Source organism: Cucurbita pepo, chromosome 8 (assembly GCF_057944985.1).
Source record: "Cucurbita pepo subsp. pepo isolate OVF chromosome 8, ASM5794498v1, whole genome shotgun sequence".
NCBI classification, from domain to species: domain Eukaryota; kingdom Viridiplantae; phylum Streptophyta; class Magnoliopsida; order Cucurbitales; family Cucurbitaceae; genus Cucurbita; species Cucurbita pepo.
In genome coordinates, this window is record NC_141805.1 from 3,944,949 (window position 1) to 3,966,465 (window position 21,517).

General features: G+C 35.6%; 2 protein-coding genes and 1 pseudogene across 5 annotated transcripts; 2 read left to right on the top strand and 1 right to left on the bottom strand.

Annotated features, from left to right (window-relative positions):
- The first annotated feature begins 1,097 nt into the window (after positions 1 to 1,097).
- On the top strand, positions 1,098 to 6,101 carry LOC111800680 (CBL-interacting serine/threonine-protein kinase 9). Of its 2 annotated transcripts, XM_023684484.2 has the most exons (15): positions 1,102 to 2,125; positions 2,197 to 2,259; positions 2,577 to 2,648; positions 2,782 to 2,889; positions 2,984 to 3,064; positions 3,355 to 3,408; positions 3,734 to 3,859; positions 3,940 to 4,029; positions 4,117 to 4,239; positions 4,352 to 4,459; positions 4,538 to 4,654; positions 4,746 to 4,802; positions 5,275 to 5,349; positions 5,455 to 5,591; positions 5,765 to 6,101. In XM_023684484.2, exons 1-14 carry the CDS (start codon positions 1,949 to 1,951, stop codon positions 5,527 to 5,529), a joined length of 1,326 nt encoding a protein of 441 aa, XP_023540252.2. In that variant the 5' UTR covers positions 1,102 to 1,948; the 3' UTR covers positions 5,530 to 5,591; positions 5,765 to 6,101. The 2 variants fall into 2 exon arrangements, with proteins under 2 accessions (XP_086982398.1, XP_023540252.2); XM_087126272.1 differs by lacking the exon at positions 3,355 to 3,408 and having other exon boundaries at positions 1,098 to 2,125.
- A 5,870-nt stretch (positions 6,102 to 11,971) lies between these two features.
- On the top strand, positions 11,972 to 13,878 carry LOC111800694 (3-ketoacyl-CoA synthase 1 pseudogene; annotated as a pseudogene).
- Positions 13,879 to 15,299: 1,421 nt separating this feature from the next.
- LOC111800695 (heterogeneous nuclear ribonucleoprotein Q) lies at positions 15,300 to 19,989 on the bottom strand. Of its 3 annotated transcripts, none has more exons than XM_023684506.2 (9): positions 19,728 to 19,989; positions 18,476 to 18,879; positions 18,261 to 18,377; positions 17,983 to 18,123; positions 17,724 to 17,900; positions 16,514 to 16,721; positions 16,106 to 16,281; positions 15,929 to 16,014; positions 15,300 to 15,836 (listed from the first exon to the last, which is right to left on the bottom strand). In XM_023684506.2, the coding sequence occupies exons 2-9, from the start codon at positions 18,875 to 18,877 to the stop codon at positions 15,695 to 15,697; spliced, it is 1,449 nt and encodes a 482-aa protein (XP_023540274.2). In that variant the 5' UTR covers positions 18,878 to 18,879; positions 19,728 to 19,989; the 3' UTR covers positions 15,300 to 15,694. The 3 variants fall into 3 exon arrangements, with proteins under 3 accessions (XP_023540274.2, XP_023540270.2, XP_023540271.2); XM_023684502.2 differs by having other exon boundaries at positions 18,476 to 18,934; positions 19,728 to 19,987; XM_023684503.2 differs by lacking the exon at positions 19,728 to 19,989 and adding an exon at positions 19,198 to 19,435 and having other exon boundaries at positions 18,476 to 18,934.
- Between the last annotated feature and the right edge of the window lie 1,528 nt (positions 19,990 to 21,517).

Consider the following 21,517-nt stretch of genomic DNA (forward strand, 5'->3'; position numbering starts at 1 on the left):
GATATTTTAAGAATATTCTAGAAGAAGACCAACGGGCGGTTTACATTGTATAGCATCTACTATAGATACTCATCTACCTCCCCCAAATTATGTATTACAAACGTTTAAAATTTAGTTTTTCTATAAATCTTAAAATTACGCTTTGTGCTATTATTAGTTTGAAATTAATTTTTTTTTAATTAAATTTGATCAACTAAATATAATATGAATATCTTTTCAAAATTTATAAAGCCAAACGTTAATAAACTAAAATTATATTTTAACAAGCAATATAATTAGTAATAAGCAAATTACATAATGGATAATTAGCACAAAATTAAGTGGAAGTTTCTTGAAAATTATTTTTCCTATGTTGGAAGAAAAAAAAATTTAGAAAATATTTTGCCAATATTTATTGAAAATATTTTCTAATATCCTCCCTTTTTAATAAATTTTAAATTAGGACCCGTTCAACATTTTTTGGTCAATACATTGATTTTCTAAACATAATAGCTCGAATAGATTTATTATTTCCATACATTTATTATATACAAAATTAAAAATTATTGGACTTATTCTTCTTTCAAAGAATGAAACAAGGTCGAAGAGAAATTTTTCCCGTGATTTAGACAACAAGAGCCTCGTATCTATATGTGTCTATATATATTAGGGATGTCCATATAGCTAGATAGAATTTCTAAACGGAGGATTTCGAGGATTTCTTAAGAGAATTTGATTGTTTATAAAACGAACAATCTTGATATGGAATCAACCCAAGGGAAAGTATGAAACAGATTACCTTGATGATCAAGATCAAGAGTAAAGAAGACTCGTTTCTAAACTCGTGATTCGAATCACTCTACAAGAGGTTTGATCAATATCACTCGAATGACTAGCATGCAAGTTCTAAACATAAAATTTGCAAATCTTAACTCTCAACAAAGTTAAAAAAAATAGAAATTATATTCTTTTTTAATTCGAAAATTGACTAGTAAATGAGAAATACTCATAATATCCATATGAAAAATGGCTAGTTAATGGTGGAATATATGAAAAATGGCTAGTTAATGGTGGAATATATGAAAAATGGCTAGTTAATGGTGGAATATGATAATCTAGGTAGGTTACAATATAACCTCAACTCCGGTATGAAAAATAAACAAATATTTAAATTATAATTAAATAGTGCAAGGAATGAAATATGCTTCTTAGTTCTCCTACACTAGTTCCATAAATTTAGCTGAGTTCATTCAATGTAACTTAAAGTACATTTGATGCATATCTTTCTTGAAGTTTAATTTTACACAACATATAAGAGAAGTCTCCAACGTCTTCTAGAATTTTCTTTGATGAGCTCACCATGACTTGAGTATAAGTGTATGAGCTCGTCCTTGTATTTGAATCAAATCTCTGGCATGATCTTGAAATGATGAAAACTTTGAGGAGGATAAGAAAGAATGGGTGGCAGGGGTAGAAAGAAGGGTCTCATCCTGAGTGGATAAGAACATGAATTGGACAAGTTTTTTGATTCTTGTTCAATAAACTTGGACCATTGGACTTGACCAAGCGTTGAAAGCATGCATTGTTTTTTGTTGGGCAGTTCTTCAAATCAATACAACACAATTGTCCATTTGTAAATGATTACAAAAACAAACAATGAACAAATTGATGCAAAGATCTGGACATTAGACATGAAAGAAGCTCAACCGCGAAGCATCCTCTCCTACGCTCCAAAATTCCAATGGCGACGGGTGAGCCTCTGTTCCTTATCCTATAGGGGCTTCCTTCTCTTGCCGCGTCTGTTTCGCCACATTTCCAAATTCCACCCTTCCTTTTCTGTAATCAAAACAAACCAGTTTGTTGAGCTTTTCCCATTTCCATCGTTGCTACACCGAGATCTTCAACCCTAAGGGTTCATCAAATTTTGGGGTGTTTCTGTTTTATTCTTTTTGTGAATCTCTGGTGGAGAATGAGCGTGAAAACCCCGGCGACGAGGACTCGCGTTGGCAAGTACGAGCTCGGTAAAACCCTTGGCGAGGGCTCTTTTGCGAAGGTCAAGTTCGCCAAGAACATTGAGAATGGTGATTGTGTCGCCATCAAGATTCTTGATCGCGAACAAGTCCTTCGACACAAGATGGTCGAACAGGTAAACTGGTTTTCTTCGTTTTCTGGGATTTTTTCTTTTGTTATTTGTTGTTAATCTAGATTTGTTCGCAGATTAAAAGAGAGATATCGACTCTGAAAGTGATTAAGCATCCAAATGTCGTTCAGATTCATGAGGTACCATGTTCAATTTTCTTCCCTGATTCTGTTTCCTTGTGAGGGAATAGGTTGAAAATAGAGTAATCACCTATCTATGATTTAAATCCCATAAGTTTTTCGAGGAACGAAATGTAGTAAGGTTAGACCGTTGTCTCATAGATTTTAGTCAAGATACATGCAAGTCGGCTCGATAATATATGAGATTGTAGTAGTATAATCATTATGATGAACGATTCCTTTTCTACCAATTCACTAAGCCATTGAAGTAAGGATAAAGCTAATTTGAGAAGGTTCTTGGGATGCATGTGTTTTAATTCTTCTGTTCTTGTTGATAGGTTATGGCAAGCAAATCGAAAATCTACATTGTTCTTGAGTTTGTAGAGGGAGGCGAGCTCTTTGACAAAATAGTAAGACATTGTTTATGAGATTCATATTTGCATTTTACATCTGTTCTGTCTTGTTTCTTATCTAATTTTACATGTATAATGATCTCTCCTAGCCAAAGAGAAGGCTTAAAGAGGATGATATTTCTATTTATAGGCTACAAAGGGAAGGCTTAAGGAGGACGAGGCAAGGAGATATTTCCATCAGCTTATTAATGCTGTAGATTACTGCCATAGTAGAGGCGTGTACCATCGAGATTTGAAGGTTTTAAAAAGATTTTCGAATTTCCTCGAAACTTTACTTAGTGTTTGCAATTAGATCAGTGGGGTTTAGTTTACTGCACTGTCTGCTTCTGCAGCCTGAAAATCTTCTTCTCGACTCGCATGGTGTTCTTAAAGTATCAGATTTCGGATTGAGTGCATTTTCGCAGCAAGTTCATGTGAGTATTACTCATATTCTGCCAGAGGTTCTTTCAAGATTGTTTTTGTTCAGTGTTCTTCCTTCATCTTGGTTGTTCTCCAATTGCTTATAAAACTTCTCATTTGAACTTTGGTTTCCTTATCTTAGTGTTGGTTAGGAGATGGTTGAAGCTTCTTCCCTTGAATCTTTCTTTGAAAAAAATATTGTAGTACATAGATCGAGATTGCTGCTTTCTTTTCGTATTGGATTTCTGTCCTTTAGGTGTCTGTTTCATATAATATCAAGGGATCACCAACACTATTATTGCAGGGTGATGGTCTTCTTCACACTGCCTGTGGGACTCCAAACTATGTAGCACCCGAGGTGCGCATACATACTTCTTACTTCTATTTTTCATTGGGAGGATTTTTGTATTTCGATATTCGAGTAAAGATGGTTAATCACAACCCACCTTGAGTTAGCATTGGCTGAGTTAAAATGCTTAGAATGAATGAATTCTAGTCATGAAGGCTACTTCCCTAAGATTTAATATGTACGAGTTACCTTCACAACTAAATGTAGTAGAGTCAGACTATTGTCTTATAAGAATAGTTGAGGTATAGAACTAAAATTAAAATAACGATTGTTCGTTATACTTCTGCAAAATGTGTGCTAAGTTTTTGCCTTTGATTTTGATATACTATATCAGGTCTTCCATGATAAAGGTTATGATGGTCAATCATCTGATGTTTGGTCATGTGGGGTTATTCTCTTCGTTCTTATGGCTGGCTTCTTGCCTTTCAGCGAGTCAAATCTAACGCATTTGTATCGAAAAGTTAGTTTTTATCTTGTTTTGTTTTTACTATTTATACAGACTGGGACTGTTCTCAAATTATATTTGATATGAAATTTCAGATTTCCAGGGCTGATTTCTGCTTTCCGTCGTGGTTCTCAAATGGTACTAGAAAACTAGTTCGTTGCATTCTCGATCCAAACCCTCTTACTGTAAGTTTATAACTCCTATTTTGATTTACTCTCTTGAAGTTTGATCCTCCGTAAAGTCTCAATAATTTTCTTTTCGTGTTACTTCAGCGAATAACGATAGCCGAAATTCAACAAGATGAATGGTTCAAGAAGGGCTACACACCCACCCACTTTAAAGTGGAAGAGGATATAACTCTCGATGATGTCGATGCTGCTTTTAGCAGCTCGAGGGTGAGGATTTTATCACAAAACAGAGGCTTTGAGCCAGAGATTAATGTGATGGAAATGAGAGGAGAGATGAAGTTCCCTATTAAGGTGTTTCGTTAATTTTTTTTAATTCCAGGAACATCTTTTGACCGAAAAGAAAGAGAAGCCGGTGTCGATGAATGCTTTTGAGCTTATCTCTAGGTCTCCGGGTTTCAGTCTTGAAAATCTATTTGAGAAGCAGAAGGTACTTATTCAGTTGTATTGTAATAATTCTGTATATTTAGTTAATTGATATCACATGGATCAAGTTAAGTATTTTCAGGCTGTTGCAAAGAGAGAAACCCAGTTTACTTCACAGAGCCCTGCAAACGAGATCATGTCGAAGATCGAAGAAACTGCAAAACCTATGGGGTTCAATATTAAAAGACGGGACTACAAGGTAACCATTTATTGACAGATTGTGAAGGATATCTTTGTTTCTGAGATGAGTTTTGCTAGAACTCTTGTAATGAGATATGATATCACTGCAGATGAAGCTGCAAGGTGACAAGACTGGGAGGAAAGGACACCTCTCCATAGCCACTGAGGTAAAAACATTATTCCTGGCTAACATTATTAATTAGTTTCGTAATCTCATGTACCGAACTCGTTTCATTGCCTTTGTCAAAAGCATGCATCTAGAGACTTTTAATTCTGAATAAATGTATGTGAGATTCTACATTGATTGGAGAGGGGAATGAGTGCTAGCGAGGTCGGTGAGCCCCAAAAGGGGTGGATTGTGAGATCCTACGTCAGTTGGAGAGGGGTTATTGAACATTCTTTATAAGGGTGTGGAAACGTCTCCCTAGCAGAGGACACTATCTACTGGCGGTGGGCTTGACCTGTTATGATATAACTTGGCTTCACCATCATCACCCACCATCTGTGATTAGAATGAAAAAGGATTGAAACTATTTACTCGGTTCACAAATTTCCCTCAAATAGCTTCATTTGAAGTTCAATGGCTTTCTTTCCACATCTGATGCCAAATATCTTTGCCCTTTGCCCTTTGAACTCCAGGTGTTCGAGGTGGCTCCTTCCTTGCATATGGTGGAGCTCCGAAAAACTGGTGGTGATACGCTCGAGTTTATCAAGGCATGTTACCAGTATTCTTATTGAAACTCAGAACTAAATTCATTATTTCAGAGCTAAATTGTACAATCTCATATACTAACGTGCTTTTGCATTTCCATACGACAGTTCTACAAAAGCTTCTCTTCAGGATTAAAAGATATAATGTGGAGAACTGATGGAAATACTGTAGAAGGGAGCTAATATCTCTCTCGCTATCCTCTTCATAATCCTGTTATGAAGTTGATACCTGAGATGCTTTGCAGGTATCACATCGAAACTCGTCATCAATTACAAACGTTGAAAATATAATCCTAAGAAAATCTCTACTTTTTCCCCCTAAGAAATCATTAAACACAGAGTAATTGCACAAATAGTTAACGTTTCTGAAATAAGAAAAGTGAGCTGATTCAAGTGCACTTTTGTTTTGTTTAACCAGAAATTGCATCGGAGAGGAACATGATATCAAAATCTCATATCTATGGCATGGTAAGTTACCCATTAGACAGGAAAAGAAAAAGAAAAAAAAAGAGAGATTTTCTGAAGCATTTGATTCTACTTCGTTCTCTATTTTCAGTTAACAATATCAATAATATGTTGATGCAAGTCATCTGTTATACTCATAGAATTGTATGATGTTTCATCATGAAACATATCAATAGAAAAATTAATTAGAAGAGTAATTGAATGAGCACGTAATGTTGTAAGATGGCTAAGAGATGCTATTTTGTTGATTTGAATGAGCTTATGGTGCTTTTGGAGAGAGCTATTCTATATGACTTCAAGTATACTTTATTTCTATATTTTAGGGTTTAGGGTTTAGGGTACAATCAAACGAGCCTTCGATTTCGATTACTGGAACAAGTTGTATAAAAATATCAAACTGCATTAATTTCAACCATGTACAAATAACTTCAACTTAATTAAAGAACTGTTTGTGAAGAGAAAGCAGTAAAAGAAAGTGATATAGAAAGGTTGTAAAGAACAGCAGTGAATTCAAGTCCACCATCGATCATTCATCGAAGGAGGAAGGCAAGGTTGTCGGGCTTAGCTTCGTCTTCTATGTCTGCACGTTCTTCTCCAGCAAGGGGCTACTAGGTAGAACTATCATTATTTGTGAGATCCCATATCGGTTGGGGAGGAGAACGAAACATTCTTTATAAGGGTGTGGAAACCTCTCCCTAGCAGACACGTTTTAAAAACCTTAAGGGGATGTCTGGAAGGGAAAGCCCAAAAAGGACAAGATCTGCTAGCGGTGAGCTTGGGCTGTTATAACTAGTATTAGAGCCAGACACCGGGCAATGTGCCAGTAAGGAGGTTGAGCCGTGAAGGGGGATGGACACGAGGCGGTGTGCCAGCAAAGACACTGGGCACCGAAGGGGTGTGGATTGCGGGGTCCCATATCGATTGGAGAAGGGAATGAGTACCAGCGTTCTCATTGGATTCTGAATGCATCCTAAACTGCATAGAATTGCTAAGAAACTGAGCTCTAAGCTAAAAGAAAAGTACATACGTTCTTTTACTACATTCTACAAGTCTATTTTACAAAGACAACATACAATTTTATATAGCCTCAAAATGAAAGTTTTGACCTTCCATGATGCTCAAGAAACATTCATACTTTATGAGCATAATTAGTTGTTACGTAAATGTAACTTAAAAAGTAAATAAAAAGTCTTACACTCCCGAAACACTATTAAAAATCTAAACTTTAATCATCAACCAAAAAATTTGTAACCATCCAAAAATATATGAAGCCCCGGTTGAAGTAACTTGTATCTGTTGTTGTATAAAGGAATTTTTTTCTCGCAGTTTTGAACTTTCCAAATTATGAGTTCCTCACTTTGATTCCTTAGTTTCAGGAATATTATCTCTTTCCTTGCTAACTTTCTTAATTGTTCTGCAAGTTTCGTAATTAACTACTCTGCGTTGGCCATATGGCTTGTTCATCTAGAATTTCATTCCTGAATAGCATTCTGTTAAGCATGAATTGATCAGTGCCAACGGGCACCATCTGATATGTCAATTTGGATGGAAATCATGCACAAGATACACAATTTCCATTTCCATTCGATTCTCTGTTGGCTCCTTGTAAATTTGTAGTTGTAGGTTTATGCACCACGGCAGGATGGCATGCACCGTCCCCAAAATTATGGGTCAACATCGGAGTATGAGTCTTGTTTGATCATCAATCGTGCAAACCTGTCAATGGTGGTTGGTGTAAGAAGCTGGAGGAAGAAGAAGATGTTGATTTGAGGTAAGTCTACTGTCATATACAGGTTTGGACCACCATCCTTGATGACATGTGCTGTAGTAGCTAGATTATAGATTATTGTCAAAAGGGTAACACGTCTTATCTTCATGTGATAGCAATAGTAACACTTATTTTAGGGAGAAAAATGTTGAGGATTGTTGGTCCTACCTTGGCTAATTAAGGGGAAAAATCTTAGGTATATAAATATGAGACACTCTCTGTTAGTATGAAATCTCTCGGGAAAACTAAAAGGAAAGTCAAGAGAACTTATGCTCAAGGTGGACAATACCATACTATGGTGAACTCTTGTCTGTAAAGGTTTGTTTTTTTTTTTATTTGCATGAGTGAATAACTTTGGTAACTTATTCAACATGTCTACTATTTTGAAAACTTGACGAAAAATGAAGCTGGAAATACAATTTCATGAGATGAAATTCACTATTTCTCATAGAGAAAGTGGAAGAGTAGTTTCGTTCCCTCTAAGTAATAATTTTGGGACTTGACCAATGAACCTCACCCTCTCATTGACACGAAAGGAACTTAATTTATTGTTAGATCATATACGAATTGTAAGATGTAATTATAGAGATCAAATAAACTTTTAAACTTTTGATTCAGCTGTAATTATGAACAATTTGTGATGGATATACTTGCATGTAATGCTTATATCAACGGAGACAACTTGTCCTACCACGCACGAAAGTGCAACTCTAGATCTATAGTTGAGTGACTTGTGCTTAACGAATAAAATCTAATTAAAGAGGGGCGGAATTGCACACTTGTGTTCAGAGCATTGTCTGAGCGAATAGGCAGGGCATACCACGCAAACCTTGATTTCAGAGGTTGGGCTGGTTTCTTTTCTAGCCTGCCAACAATTTTATTTAGATGTAGGGGCAAGCCCCAGGAAAGTCTAGGTTGGCTTCCAACTCCCATCTCGATCGGCATCTTGCTTTCGAGGGAGTGGAGTCTTGGAGTGAACTACTCATTGCATTGTTGCCCCAATCCAAGGAAGGGCTTTTGGTGAGGAGCATTGTTTTGAGGGAGGGAAAACGTGGTTGACAAGCCACTTCGAGGAGGTGACTGGACTGGAGTGCTTTCATCAAATGATAAGGTCACCTTGCCATAGATGTGGTGCATGTCACACTAGCTCTTATACATTAGGTATCTTGATGAAATTTAGTGTAACAAGGATTTTAAGAATTAAGAATAACTGAAGATAGGGCTAGACCGTAATCATAGAGACCAAGGTTATTGTGGCTGTGTACCCATATGAGGTCGACTAGGGAACTTGGACATCGACCCAAGCTTTCCTTCTCTCTTTTGTTCAGCAGTCGAGCTTCCTCGTCTCTTTTATCGTCTAGGTCAAGAAAGAACATAGAGATTTACATAGAGATTTAAAGGGTCTTGTAGTAGGAGAAAAGAGAAGATGGAGCTTCATCTTAAAACTATACTTTGATGTTCGACCAAAAAATTAGATAATTGATAGGAGTGCATTTTTATAATAATAAATGATATTTAATGATTTTAATGTCATAATTTTTATATAAGTATGATATTAATTAATGGATTTTTTAAAGGTTTAATTATTTCTCATAAATTACTAATTTATTAATAGTTTCAATAAATATACAATAAAATTAATTAATGTACTAATAAATATATTTATTTCATCAAGTTAGACTTAGATTCATTAAATGTGGCCATTTCTACTGTGTTCAATTTTCACTAATTTTAACCTAATTTAAAAAGGTCGAACATGCAATTTTAGAAATGATAAAACATATATATTTTATTTTATTATGGTTTTATTAATAATTTGTCATAATCATATAAAATTGGTAAAATAATTCATTTAAAATTATTTACTTAATTAAGTTTCAATAATTTGATTATTGCACTAAATGTTTATAATTAAAAGTTTATATAATTTTATTAAAATTATTGCATTTGCTATTTTGTTATTTTAGATTTTTTAGATTTATTTAATCTTTATTAATTTGATTTTAGTTTCCTTTTTAAATTGGCAGTTTGTTGATTATAAGCTAGGAGTCCTTTTATTTAAAACCGGTAATAAAATATGTCATTTATCTCATTGTCCCACTATTAATTACTTCATTACGCCCAAATTAGTCTAGTTAGGCCAATTAATTACTTATTTTATTAACGATATTTAATTACTTATTTTATTAACGATATTAATTACTTATTTTATTAACGATATTTAATTGCTTTAAATTTTGTTTCATACAGTTGACTTTAGCCCAAGTTAGTTAGGCCAATTAATTACTTATTAACAAGATTTAATTGCTTTAAATTTTGTTTCATACAGTTTATTTTAGTTCTCTTAATATTTCTCTATCAACAAATAAATAAATGAGTTTAAGTTAGGGTGACTGTTGACATCTATATGTAATAGGATGCACACAAACTGGTCCGACATATATGAAAATAAGACGGACCAATGTGGAGTAAACTAAACCATGTTTCCTTTATATTTTGTATTAAGGATATTTAGTAATAAATTATAGTTTACCATATATATCAAAATATTTGATATTTTATAGGTATGTTTCCATTTATTGTTATTTCCATTTATTACTATTTCCATATCCTTGTAATTTATTTGATTATAAATAGAGAATTTCACACACCTAGTGTGGTAGATTAAGCAGACATTCACATTTTGTGATTATTTTAGTTAGTTTCTTCGGTGCGCGTATTATTATAATTCTTCTCCTAACATTTAAAATAGAGGTCGCATCACTAATTAGCTAAGTTATTAACAAAGTATTTTAACATCGAGCTAATTATAACCATGGAAAGTCTAGAAATTAAAATAGACATTAAAATATTAAGGACCAAAATATATTAATACCATTAACAAATATTAACTAATATTATAAGTAATCCTTGGTAAAGAAATGTCTGCATAGAAGTTTAGAAGTTTATGAGGGGAAAAACTAAAAGAAATGTGAGCATAGACACGAGGTGGGAGAGTCATGAAGAGAATAAAAGCATGAAAAGAAACAAGGAGTGCATTATCTAAAACAGAAATAAGGGGCATTGTCTAAAAGAGAAATAAGGGGCAGTACATCAAGATCAAGAACAGTGAGAGCCACATCGATTGGAGGGTAGAACGAAGTATTTTTTATAACGGTGTAGAAACCTCTCTCTAGCAAACACATTTTCAAATCTTGAGATGAAACCAAAAGAAAAAATCCAAAGAAGACAATATAGCTTATGATAAAGAATCAGTACAAAGAGAGTAAGATTCGGATTACCTTGTTGATCGAATCACTCTACAAGAAAGATTGTTGATCGAATCACTCCACAAGAAAGATTGATCATGTGTAGCTTGAATGATTCTTGTTGATCAAGTATAATGAAACTTCATTCTTTTTCCATGTGGCATGAATTGAAATATCTTTAGATAATTTCAACAACATTCTCTTCACATCTTCATTGAAGTATATTGTATGATTGATGTCTTTTGGTCCATATCAATAGCGGTGGGTAGCGGTCGGCTTAAACTTTACTTAGTTTAAGAAAATAATGAAATGAAATAAGTCATAAGAGTCATTGTTCAAGTGGGTTCGAAAGGATAGTCTAAGAAAATAAAGGGAATAATGAGAGGGAGCCTCTCTCTCTCTATCAAAAGGAGCAATCTCGGCCTCTACCCTCTCTCTGATTTGAGTTTCTTTGAATGGATACAAAACCCACTTCAGCTCTTTAGTCAATGGCCCCCAACTAGTTCAGACATACCCAGCAGACCTATAATAGCATCCCTTCCAAAACAAACTTGATCTCTCTCTCTCATTTTCTTTTCATTTTCAAAGAAGTTAACAGCAAAGTGAGAAGAGTAACATTTAGGACCTAAAGTTAGGCATTGACATAAATGATCCCTTCATATCTAGAAAAAAAGAACAAGCTACATGGAACTGATTCAGGGATGGAAGTCTTGTTAGCATGCTAGATATCGATCCAATCCTAAGCCTATCTACCAAGAAGAGTGTGGCCATAGATGTCATTAAAGAAGATAATCAAATAAACACCTAACTACAAATCTCAAACCACTACAATTCGAAGAGGATCTATCCATTAATTTCCTTATTAGAAAGGTCTCTCTGTAACTTACTTGCAGAGACGTGTGGTTGTTGAGCTATCTCATCATTCTTGGAACTACTCCCATTTATTTTAGATGCACACCCCCTCGGCTCCTCCTTCCTTTCCTTCACTTTTGTTCATTATATCTATTCTTGCTTGGCCTGCTGCCAAGTGCCAAACCCCTCTCTGCGTCTCTACCACCCTTCTCTCTCTCTCTTTCTCAATCACTACACAACCAGATGGTAGTTTGAAAGTTTTTCAATCCTTTGCCTTCCTTAATTTCTCTTCTTCTCTGGATTGGCTACTCCGGGAAGTTCTTGTTTCTAAGAGAAATCAACCAGAAGGGTGAGAGACTTAGAGAGTGCTGCACAAAGACATCCAATGAGAAATTAGCAACGCATTAAATAAATATGGAAAGTGTTGAGAAGGATACAGAGAGATTAACGGCAGAAATGGAGCTTAAGGACTCCTCCATCCTCATCAGAATCCGGCAACGCTTGCTAGACATTTTACTGTCAGTTAAGCTCAAATATGTCAAATTAGGAAATTGGTACTCAGGCAACTCTGCCACTACTCTTATGTTACTCGTAATTCTGCCCCTGTTTATTTCCATTGCCATTCAGCTTTCCGGTTTCAAACTCTTCCGGGTGTCCGAGTTACTGCCGACCACAAGATTTCAATATGGGATTAATGCAACAACAACCATAGCCAGTCTGATGTCTATATTTCTCCTTGGCCTCTACTGTTCCAAGCGATCTGCACCGGTTTATCTGGTGGAGTTTGCCTGTTACAAACCGGAGGATGCGAGGAAGCTGACAGTGGACAGCTTCCTGGAGATGAGTGCAGAGAGCGGTGCCTTTCAAGAGGATGCCCTTAAGTTTATGTCCAAAGTTGCTAAACGAGCTGGTCTTGGCGATGAAACCTACTTCACGAGAGGAATTACTTCTCGGCCGCCGAATTTGTGTCTTGATGAAGCTCGCTACGAAGCTGAGACTGTAATCTTCGGTGTACTCGATGCTCTGTTCGAGAAAACCGGCTTGGATCCGAGTCAAATAGGAATTCTAATCGTCAACTGTAGCTTATTCAATCCCATACCATCGCTGTCGGCCATGATTGTGAACCACTACAAGCTTCGAACCGACATTAAGTGCTATAATCTCAGTGGAATGGGCTGCAGCGCTAGCCTTACCTCGATCACGCTAGCTAAGGGCTTTCTCAATGCATACCCTAACACGTATGCGGTCGTTGTGAGCACCGAAAGTATAACCCTAGATTGGTACTTCGGCAACGACCGATCGATGCTGATTAGCAATTGTCTATTTCGTATGGGAGGAGCCGCGGTGCTGTTATCGAACAAGCACGGAGATCGATCCCGATCAAAATACGAGTTAATTCACATGATTAGGACTCACAAAGGGGCTGACGACAAAAGCTACAATTGCGTTTATCAGAAAGATGACGACAAGGGGAAAATGGGGGTTTCACTCGCACGCGAATTAATGGCGATTGCAAGTGAAGCATTAAAGACTAACATTACGACTCTCGGTCCTTTGGTACTACCATTTTCAGAGCAAATCACCTTCTTCCTATCGATGATGAAAAAGAAAGTGATGAAATCGAAGGTGAAATCCTACGTACCTGATTTTAAGCTCGCTTTCGAGCATTTCTGTATCCACGCCGGCGGAAGAGCAGTGCTGGACGCTGTGCAGAAGAATCTCGAACTGAGTGACTGGCACATCGAACCCTCGAGGATGACATTGTACCGATTCGGGAATACATCGAGCAGCTCGTTGTGGTACGAATTAGCATATACAGAAGCAAAGAATCGTGTCTCGAAAGGCCACCGGATCTGGCAGGTGGCGTTCGGAGCGGGATTCAAGTGTAACAGTGCGGTTTGGAAGGCTCTGCGAGAAATTCCGGCGACCGAGTGCGACCGAGTTAACCCATGGATCGACTCAATTGAAAATTTTCCGGTTAAGGTTCCTGTTGAATAATAATAGCGTCCTTAATGCAGAGAGTTTCCGTAAATCCACGTGGGAGATTATAAATGGATGTGGGACCTCTCTCTTAAAGGGAAAAACATTTTATTTAATTGCATTTTCTTCCAACAATTTAGCCAAAATATTTCTAAATCATCATTAAAAAAAATATTAGAAAAATATTTCTAGACCATAAAAATATTTTTTTTGATAAAACTAAATATTTAAAATCATTTTCTTTCTACCAACATAGTCATATCCCTTACCCATAGTTATATATGGTGAATAGACAGTCATATCCCTTACCCATAGTTATTTGCTCTGAATAGACAGTCATATCCCTTACCCATAGTTATATACGGTGAATAGATAGTCATATCCCTTACCCATAGTTATATGCAGTGTGAATAGACAGTCATATCTCTTGCCCATAGTTATATACTGTAAATAGATAGTCATATCCCCTATCCCTTACGAATAGACACATATCCCTTACCCATAGTTATATACTGTGAATCGTTGTTCTTACTCTTTTGCTTGCATATATGACACCTTTTTCAAAACCTTTCTTTCGAAAATCTCTCTATGCCCTCGTTTTCTAAAACATTCTTCTTAAGCTGAGGTCAGAGGCTCAAGCATACGTCGCTTGGTCATAGGCGACGCAAGAACGAATTGGCTTAGCTCACTTGTTGGGAAGTTACGTCGCTTAGTCATAGGTGACGCAAGAACGAATTGGCTTAGCTCACTTGTTGGGAAGTTACGTCGCTTAGTCATAGGTGACGCAAGAACGAATTGGCTTAGCTCACTTGTTGGGAAGTAGAACGAATTGGCTTAGCTCACTTGTTGTTCTTACTCTTTTGCTTGCATATATGACACCTTTTTCAAAACCTTTCTTTCGAAAATCTCTCTATGCCCTCGTTTTCTAAAACATTCTTCTTAAGCTGAGGTCAGAGGCTCAAGCATACGTCGCTTGGTCATAGGCGACGCAAGAACGAATTGGCTTAGCTCACTTGTTGGGAAGTTACGTCGCTTAGTCATAGGTGACGCAAGAACGAATTGGCTTAGCTCACTTGTTGGGAAGTTACGTCGCTTAGTCATAGGTGACGCAAGAACGAATTGGCTTAGCTCACTTGTTGGGAAGTAGAACGAATTGGCTTAGCTCACTTGTTGAGAAGTAGAACGAATTGGCTTAGCTCACTTGTTGAGAAGTAGAACGGATTGGCTTAGCTCACTTGTTGAGAAGTAGAACGGATTGACTTAGCTCACTTGTTGGGAAATGAATGTCACACAATCGCAAGTCTGCTGCCATCAGAAGTGCTGACAGTGCGATTGTGACAAGTGGTATCAAGAAAAATGATGAATTGAAAGTAAAAAGAATCCTAAACTTGACTAACTAGGGTTGTCTTATGATTTGTTATGAGAGGACAAACCCTCTCATAGGTTCAAGATCGAATATAAGAGTTTGAAGAGTTTGAAGATCGAATATAATAATTATCAAAGAATAACCTTAGTTTTTAAACATAGATTTTGGAAACAGCAAACAAACAGATAAACCCTAAAATAATGATCTCATAGCAAATGCATATCAACCAAGCAGTATACCCTTCGAGTTTCGACTAAAAAGTGAGAGATTCGAATTGAACGGGAAAAGGAACATAAAGATTCTTCTCAGAAAAAGAGATGAAGAACAATGAAGTTATCCTTTACCAGTGATTACACAGACTTTCACCTTCAAAAGGACATAAAAAAAATGGGAGAAAGAACAGAAGATTCGAAAACTGAGTAAAACTTTGAACTGCATATTGCTTATGGTACACACAATTCTCTTTGTTCAACTCTAAGCTAAATAAGAAGTGCCATAAAAGCAAATCATCCTCCAATGCAATCTTTTATGCCACTCAAAACCTCTCTGTTCTTTCTCTTATCTTGTTCAGTTTCTTTTACATTCTTTTTCTGAGTGGGGATTTTTGTTATTTCCTGTGATTTAGCCTACTAATCTCTAGTCACACAATCCTTTTCAGTTCTTTTACCATTAATATGGCCGATACCTTCTCCCACGGTTGACTTCATCGCCACTGCTGCTACCTCCCGAACGACTCGTTGGTCCACCTGAGCCACTGCTCCGCTCACTTCTTCTAGACCGAGAAGGTGGCATCGGCACTCCAGGTTGCTGACTGCATTCCCAAGTGATAATATATAAATTTTTCTATCTTTTATAGTCATATAAAAATGGATTTTGATTCGAGTAAGAGTTGTGAGATCTTACAGGACATAACCAATTCGGCCATCCGGTAAAACCATTGGTACCATCTGCATTCCAGCAGGCATTGGCCCCCTACCATAAATCATTGGCTGTTCATGCAAGAAAATCCATGAGATTAATGTGGCCAAAGTCTTGTTTCATTTCATTTCGTTCACTTCGGGCGATAAACGAGCAGATTACCTGATGCAAGCCTGCAGTAACACCATATCCACCTAAGGAACCATATGGACTTCCTCCATAGCTACCGTATCCAGCATGAAGAAGATGGTTTGGATGACTTCCAGATATATGGGAATAGGCCCCATCTGGTTTTTTATCACTTTGAGGCTTTGCAAGGACAACCTCCAACACTTGGCCTGCATAACAAAATCTCAGAAGATTATTATTATTACTATTTTGAAATGCAGATCTCAGAAGATTATTATTTCGGTCAAAAGAAGTCGAACAAATCATTTTTGAATCCACTCCTATCATCAAGGAACACAAACACAATCCCGAAATATTTTAACGTTTCACTGTAAATAAAAGCGGATATGATAGTACATTTCAGATTTCGAATGTAAATCTCAGAGGGTATAGAAATAAAACCTTCAATTTCATATTTCTCTGTCTCTTTTACAGCCTTCAGTGCACTTGACCTCTCAGCATAATGGATGAATGCAAAATCCCGTTTACTATGCCCAGCTTTCCCAGGTGGCATATTCACTTTTGTCACATCCCCATGCTGCTGAAACAGTTCTTTCAATTGCTCAGTAGTAGTATTCTCAGGTATGTTTTTCACATAAAGAGCCTTCACCTGCGAACCGCAATGTAATAGAACTATGAAAACTTACTAGCACGAACATAGAAAACAGGCAGTCAATGTCGAAACTAAACAAGTCTTTATAGCTTTCATCATCGCCAATGTAGTGTTCAAACTACCATGCTTTTTTAAATATCTTCCTGTGAATTTGGAAACTATATTGTATTTCAAATTATAATTCAATTCCTTCATGTACATCTAATACACAGTCATACAGAGAGCTGATCACGGTTAGTTAAAAGGTTTGAGGGATGGAAACAATTGGAAACATGAAGCTACTTTAATAGTCAAGTATTGTGCTGAATGCTCACTCGTTCAACAAGATGCATGACATATTGTTAGGTAGATTGTTCCAGAAGACAAATTTTATGAAGATTGCATGACACGTGTTTGGGAGTGATTTTGAAATGGTTAAAATCACTTTTGTCATGTTACACTCGAAAACATGCTTTTAATTATTCAAAATCCACTTAATGATTGATTCTACACTTTTAAACACAATTTTCATACCATAAAAATTGATTTTGAATCATTAAAAACATGTTTTAAAATGATTTTGAATACGATAAAAGTGATTTTAACCATTTTGCCCTTAGCATTAGCCATGGGGTCATTTAGAATTTGTTGAAGTTTGTCAGTGGCAGCCAGATCCAGTGGGATGCCGCAGACTACTTTAAGACGGTTTTGAACTGAACTTAGCTCAAAGAGAAATCCAGACAATTAGATTACTAAAAATTACCAAGATGACTATCTTCCTACTCACATTTCCTAACCCAATGTTCAGTTGGTCAATCAATATAATTTTGTGGGTCAGATTTTGGTTGCTATCACTTATTTAGCTATTGAAATTGAAGAAACAAAACAGCACGATATACGACTTTCATCTTTTAACCTATCACATTTGTTAACCAAATTCCAGTCGATACGAAATTTCAAGGTACTTGAAAAATGCCATACAGACCCCATATATTTTCTTCAAAATGGTAACTCAATTACCTGAGAAGCAGCAGAGTTATCAGGTGTACTTTTCGGGTCAGCCCAACTAACAGTTGGGGAATTTCCATCCAGCTTAAAATTCGCGCTCGACATTTTCTGCCTTGAATAATCAGCACAGGCATTGTTATAATATAAAACAAATGCAAATCCACGATTTCGGATTGGGTTCTGAGGATCCTGCAATTGATCATACAGAAGAAAAAACATAAGGGCTCAATAACTATAAATTTCTAGATGATGTATAAATTTGCAACTCCACCTTAATAAGCTCAATGTTTTCAACTCCAGGGCCAACTCCTTCTATAAGTCTCTTAAACTCGTCCTCTGTCCAACTTTTCGGGACATTACCAATAAATAATCTGTGTTTAGAATCAGACAGAGAACACCTTATCGTTTTACCCTGTCGTATGAAGGACAAACTAGAATTACATTAAAAAAAATTTGGTGATGGATATCAGAAAAAGAGCAGCTCTGGCTGCTGAAACATGGTAAAGTACTTATAAGTACATCAAAGTCTTAAGGGGTCCCGACAATTACCTTGACTTCTTTACCATGCAACTCTTCTATAGCCTTTTGTGCTGCCTCTTTGGTTTTAAATGATATAAATGCATAACCCTTGCTTTCACCAGAATCTCTGTCCTTTATTATCCTTATCTGCAAAACATTTGTATTACCGAAAGAACTTATCTCTAAAATCGAAGGCCCGTAGAAAGAAAGATAGAGCACGAGAAAGAATAAACACCATTCCAGACCTCGAATATTTCACCTAGTGATTCACACAAATCTCTCAAATCTTCTTCAGAAACATCGCGTGAAAGTCCGCCAATAAAAACTTCAGATCCATGAGGAGGAAGGGCAAGAAGCTGAGCATGCTTCTCAAGATCATCTTCATCTAACAAAGAAGCAGACTTATCTCTATTTTCTATAGACTCTATGGATATGTTATTTCTACCATCTTCTGAAAATTTATCTTCTGTGTTGGTCTCAACTTGATGCTCTTCACTAACTTCTTCAACGTCCTCTTCCGGACGTTCACCATCCCTCCTATCTACTCCATCCTCATCTACATGTTCTTCCACATCATCATCCATCTCTTCCATGTAATTGTCCTCTTCAAGATCCACCCGCTCCTCAACTTCCGAACCATCTGCCATGACTGCGCTATGTCGCAGATAGTGTCAACAAACAAACTTCATAAACATCAAAATCACCTGTAATATAATAAATGCATTCAAGTTCTAAACATGGATTAAACTATTAAAATGAAAATGAAACAAGATTAACACGAGTAAAATGAAAACATTCAAGTTCTACATATGGGTTTAGTTCAGAGTTGAAGATATCTAGAAGCAACAGTAATAGGAGTCCAGATTTCATAGATAAGGATGAAGAGATTGAAGAAATTTAAAAGTAAAATTCCACAATGCTTGTTCTAAGATGATGAAATTCTAAAAACTAAAACAAACGAGCTCACAAAATTAAGAAACAAAAGCTATCGGAGCATAAGCCTAACTCATGTTCTATCCACCACTGTGCTTCATTTCAAACCCAAGAACGAATCACAAAATGCCAGTCGAACAAACAGAATACAACGCAAAGGAAACGCCTCACTTTTCCAATAAACGAATCACAGAATCAAATAGCAAAAAACAAAGCGACAAAGGAATGGGGATTATAAAATCCCAAACCCTATCGAAACAAAAACACACCAAAATGTAATGTTAAACATAATAAACACAAATAAGCAGAATAAATCTCGTCAACATGCTCATTCCGAGACAGCTAAAGAACCCAAAAAGGGAGTCAAACAAAAAGAAAAGAACACGCAACTGTTAGAAATTCAAGCTTAAAATGGAAAGGAAACAAAAAAAAAAAAAAAAACGAAAATCAAACGAATCATAACCCCATCTATAAACACTTTATAGTAGTGAAAAGTGAAGAGCACAGATATTAAAATAGCAAAAACAGGCGAATAATTCAGAGTGCGAGTCTTGTAAGGCATACCAGTGGAGTGAATAATTGAAGGGGGGCTAGAAGAATTGGAATCTGGGTATGGTTATGAGCGAATTCTGGTTCTGTAATCTGGGTCGGATTTCCTTTTCCTTTTCCTTTTCCTTCTTGTTTTTCCCTCTCCAGGCTCAGAGAAAAGGGAGAATCAGAGCTGCGTTAAATCTATCAGATGAGTTCTTCCGATTCGGGCCTTTGTGAGCGGAAGAAAGACGAAGGCCCCTTCTGGGCTGAAACGACGAGGGCTTTCAAGCGGATGGGCTACACTGGTAGCCAAGTTAAATTACCAAAATGCCCTTTCCCACCAAAAATAGCTCTCCCTTTCTCCTTGCTTATAAAGTTGCTTCCCAAATGCAAGTACTCTATATTGCTCAAAAATATATTTTTTTGGATTTTTTGTACAATAAATAAATAATATATATATATATGTATATTAAACTTATAATAATAAAAATTAAATTTATTTAAAATTTGTTAGATCATACATTTTAATAATTATTCTCGAATAAATAGTTTAGATTTATATTTGATTTTTAAAATTAAGTATTTAAATTATTCAATTATAAAAGTTTTTAAAATTATATAAATTCATAAAATTATTATTTTAAGATTTTTATTGATATTATTGTAAATTGTTTATTTTTTTCTTCTTTATAGGTGAATAATAAATAAACAAATAATTATTTTAAAATATGACAAAAAAGAAAAAATATTGTGTTAAATTCACAAATAAATGACGTTGAAAGCCTAAATCAAATTATTAAAGAGAATTTAATTTTTCGACAATCCTTGTTGGGTTAGGTCTAATTTTCAAATATTGCAATCTAAATTTTTTATTTTAAAATAGTAATTATTTTTTTAACAAAATATATATATATATATATATGTTGAATACGATACTTAATTTTAAATATCCACGATTTAGGTTAATAATGAAATTATCATAAATTTCAAATATCAAACATTCACAAGCCACAACATATCACCAGTATCGGTTATAAACGTCAAATATTTTTAATTTTCATAATAATCTTAAAAGTAAGATTGGGTTGTAACTCAATTTTCAAGTTGGTCGGGTTGACATGACCAAAAAAATATCAACCCATAAACCAACTATAATTTTTGTTTTTTAAAAATTCAACCCAATTCAAACGAAAAAAAATCAACTCAATTCAATTTTTATAGTTCGGGGCTGAGTAGTTTGGATTCATTGGTCCTCAAATATATTCCATTCTTGAACAAGAATATTAATGTACTTTTGATTCAAATTCGAACCAACTTTTAGTAAGCAACAAAATAATATATTTGTGACATCTTAGTAAATAAGGGATATATGAATGAATCGAGACCATATTTGAATGAAATCGATCATGAGCATAAGATGACTAAAAATGCTTAAAAGAATTGAAAGTCGCCGTTTATACCAACAAGATGCACTTTTCTTTTTGTTGGCTCAATCATAACAATTTCATAGTTAAACGTGTTTTTTTTATAGCAATTTTATGTAGGGTGACCTTTTAAGAATTTTTATAAGATGCATGTGAGTGAGGACAAAACATATTAAAAAAATTTGTGTCGGTATGTGGGGATAATTTCCACTCGTAGAAGTGAGGAGTAAGTAACGTGATCATGTCACATAAGAATGTCGGGGGCCATCCGGTGTCAAATTTGGGATCTGACTCTTAATCTAAAATTTAGGCATGAATCATGACAATGTTTATGTCGATTAATTCCATTTTAATTCAAATTCATTTTGATCATTAATAAGTAAATAAGACCTAAAGATA

Bases quoted from the DNA above. Each gene is read 5' to 3' on its own strand.
- LOC111800680 (XM_023684484.2), top strand. From the start codon at position 1,949: ATGAGCGTGAAAACCCCGGCGACGAGGACTCGCGTTGGCAAGTACGAG. The intron at 2,260-2,576 runs GTACCATGTTCA...TCTTGTTGATAG, and splicing joins ATGTCGTTCAGATTCATGAG to GTTATGGCAAGCAAATCGAA. The intron at 2,649-2,781 runs GTAAGACATTGT...TTCTATTTATAG, and splicing joins GCGAGCTCTTTGACAAAATA to GCTACAAAGGGAAGGCTTAA.
- LOC111800695 (XM_023684506.2), bottom strand. From the start codon at position 18,877: ATGGCAGATGGTTCGGAAGTTGAGGAGCGGGTGGATCTTGAAGAGGAC. The intron at 18,124-18,260 runs GTAATTGTCGGG...TTCATACGACAG, and splicing joins TGCATGGTAAAGAAGTCAAG to GGTAAAACGATAAGGTGTTC. The intron at 16,722-17,723 runs GTAATTGAGTTA...TGCGGTTCGCAG, and splicing joins ATAACTCTGCTGCTTCTCAG to GTGAAGGCTCTTTATGTGAA.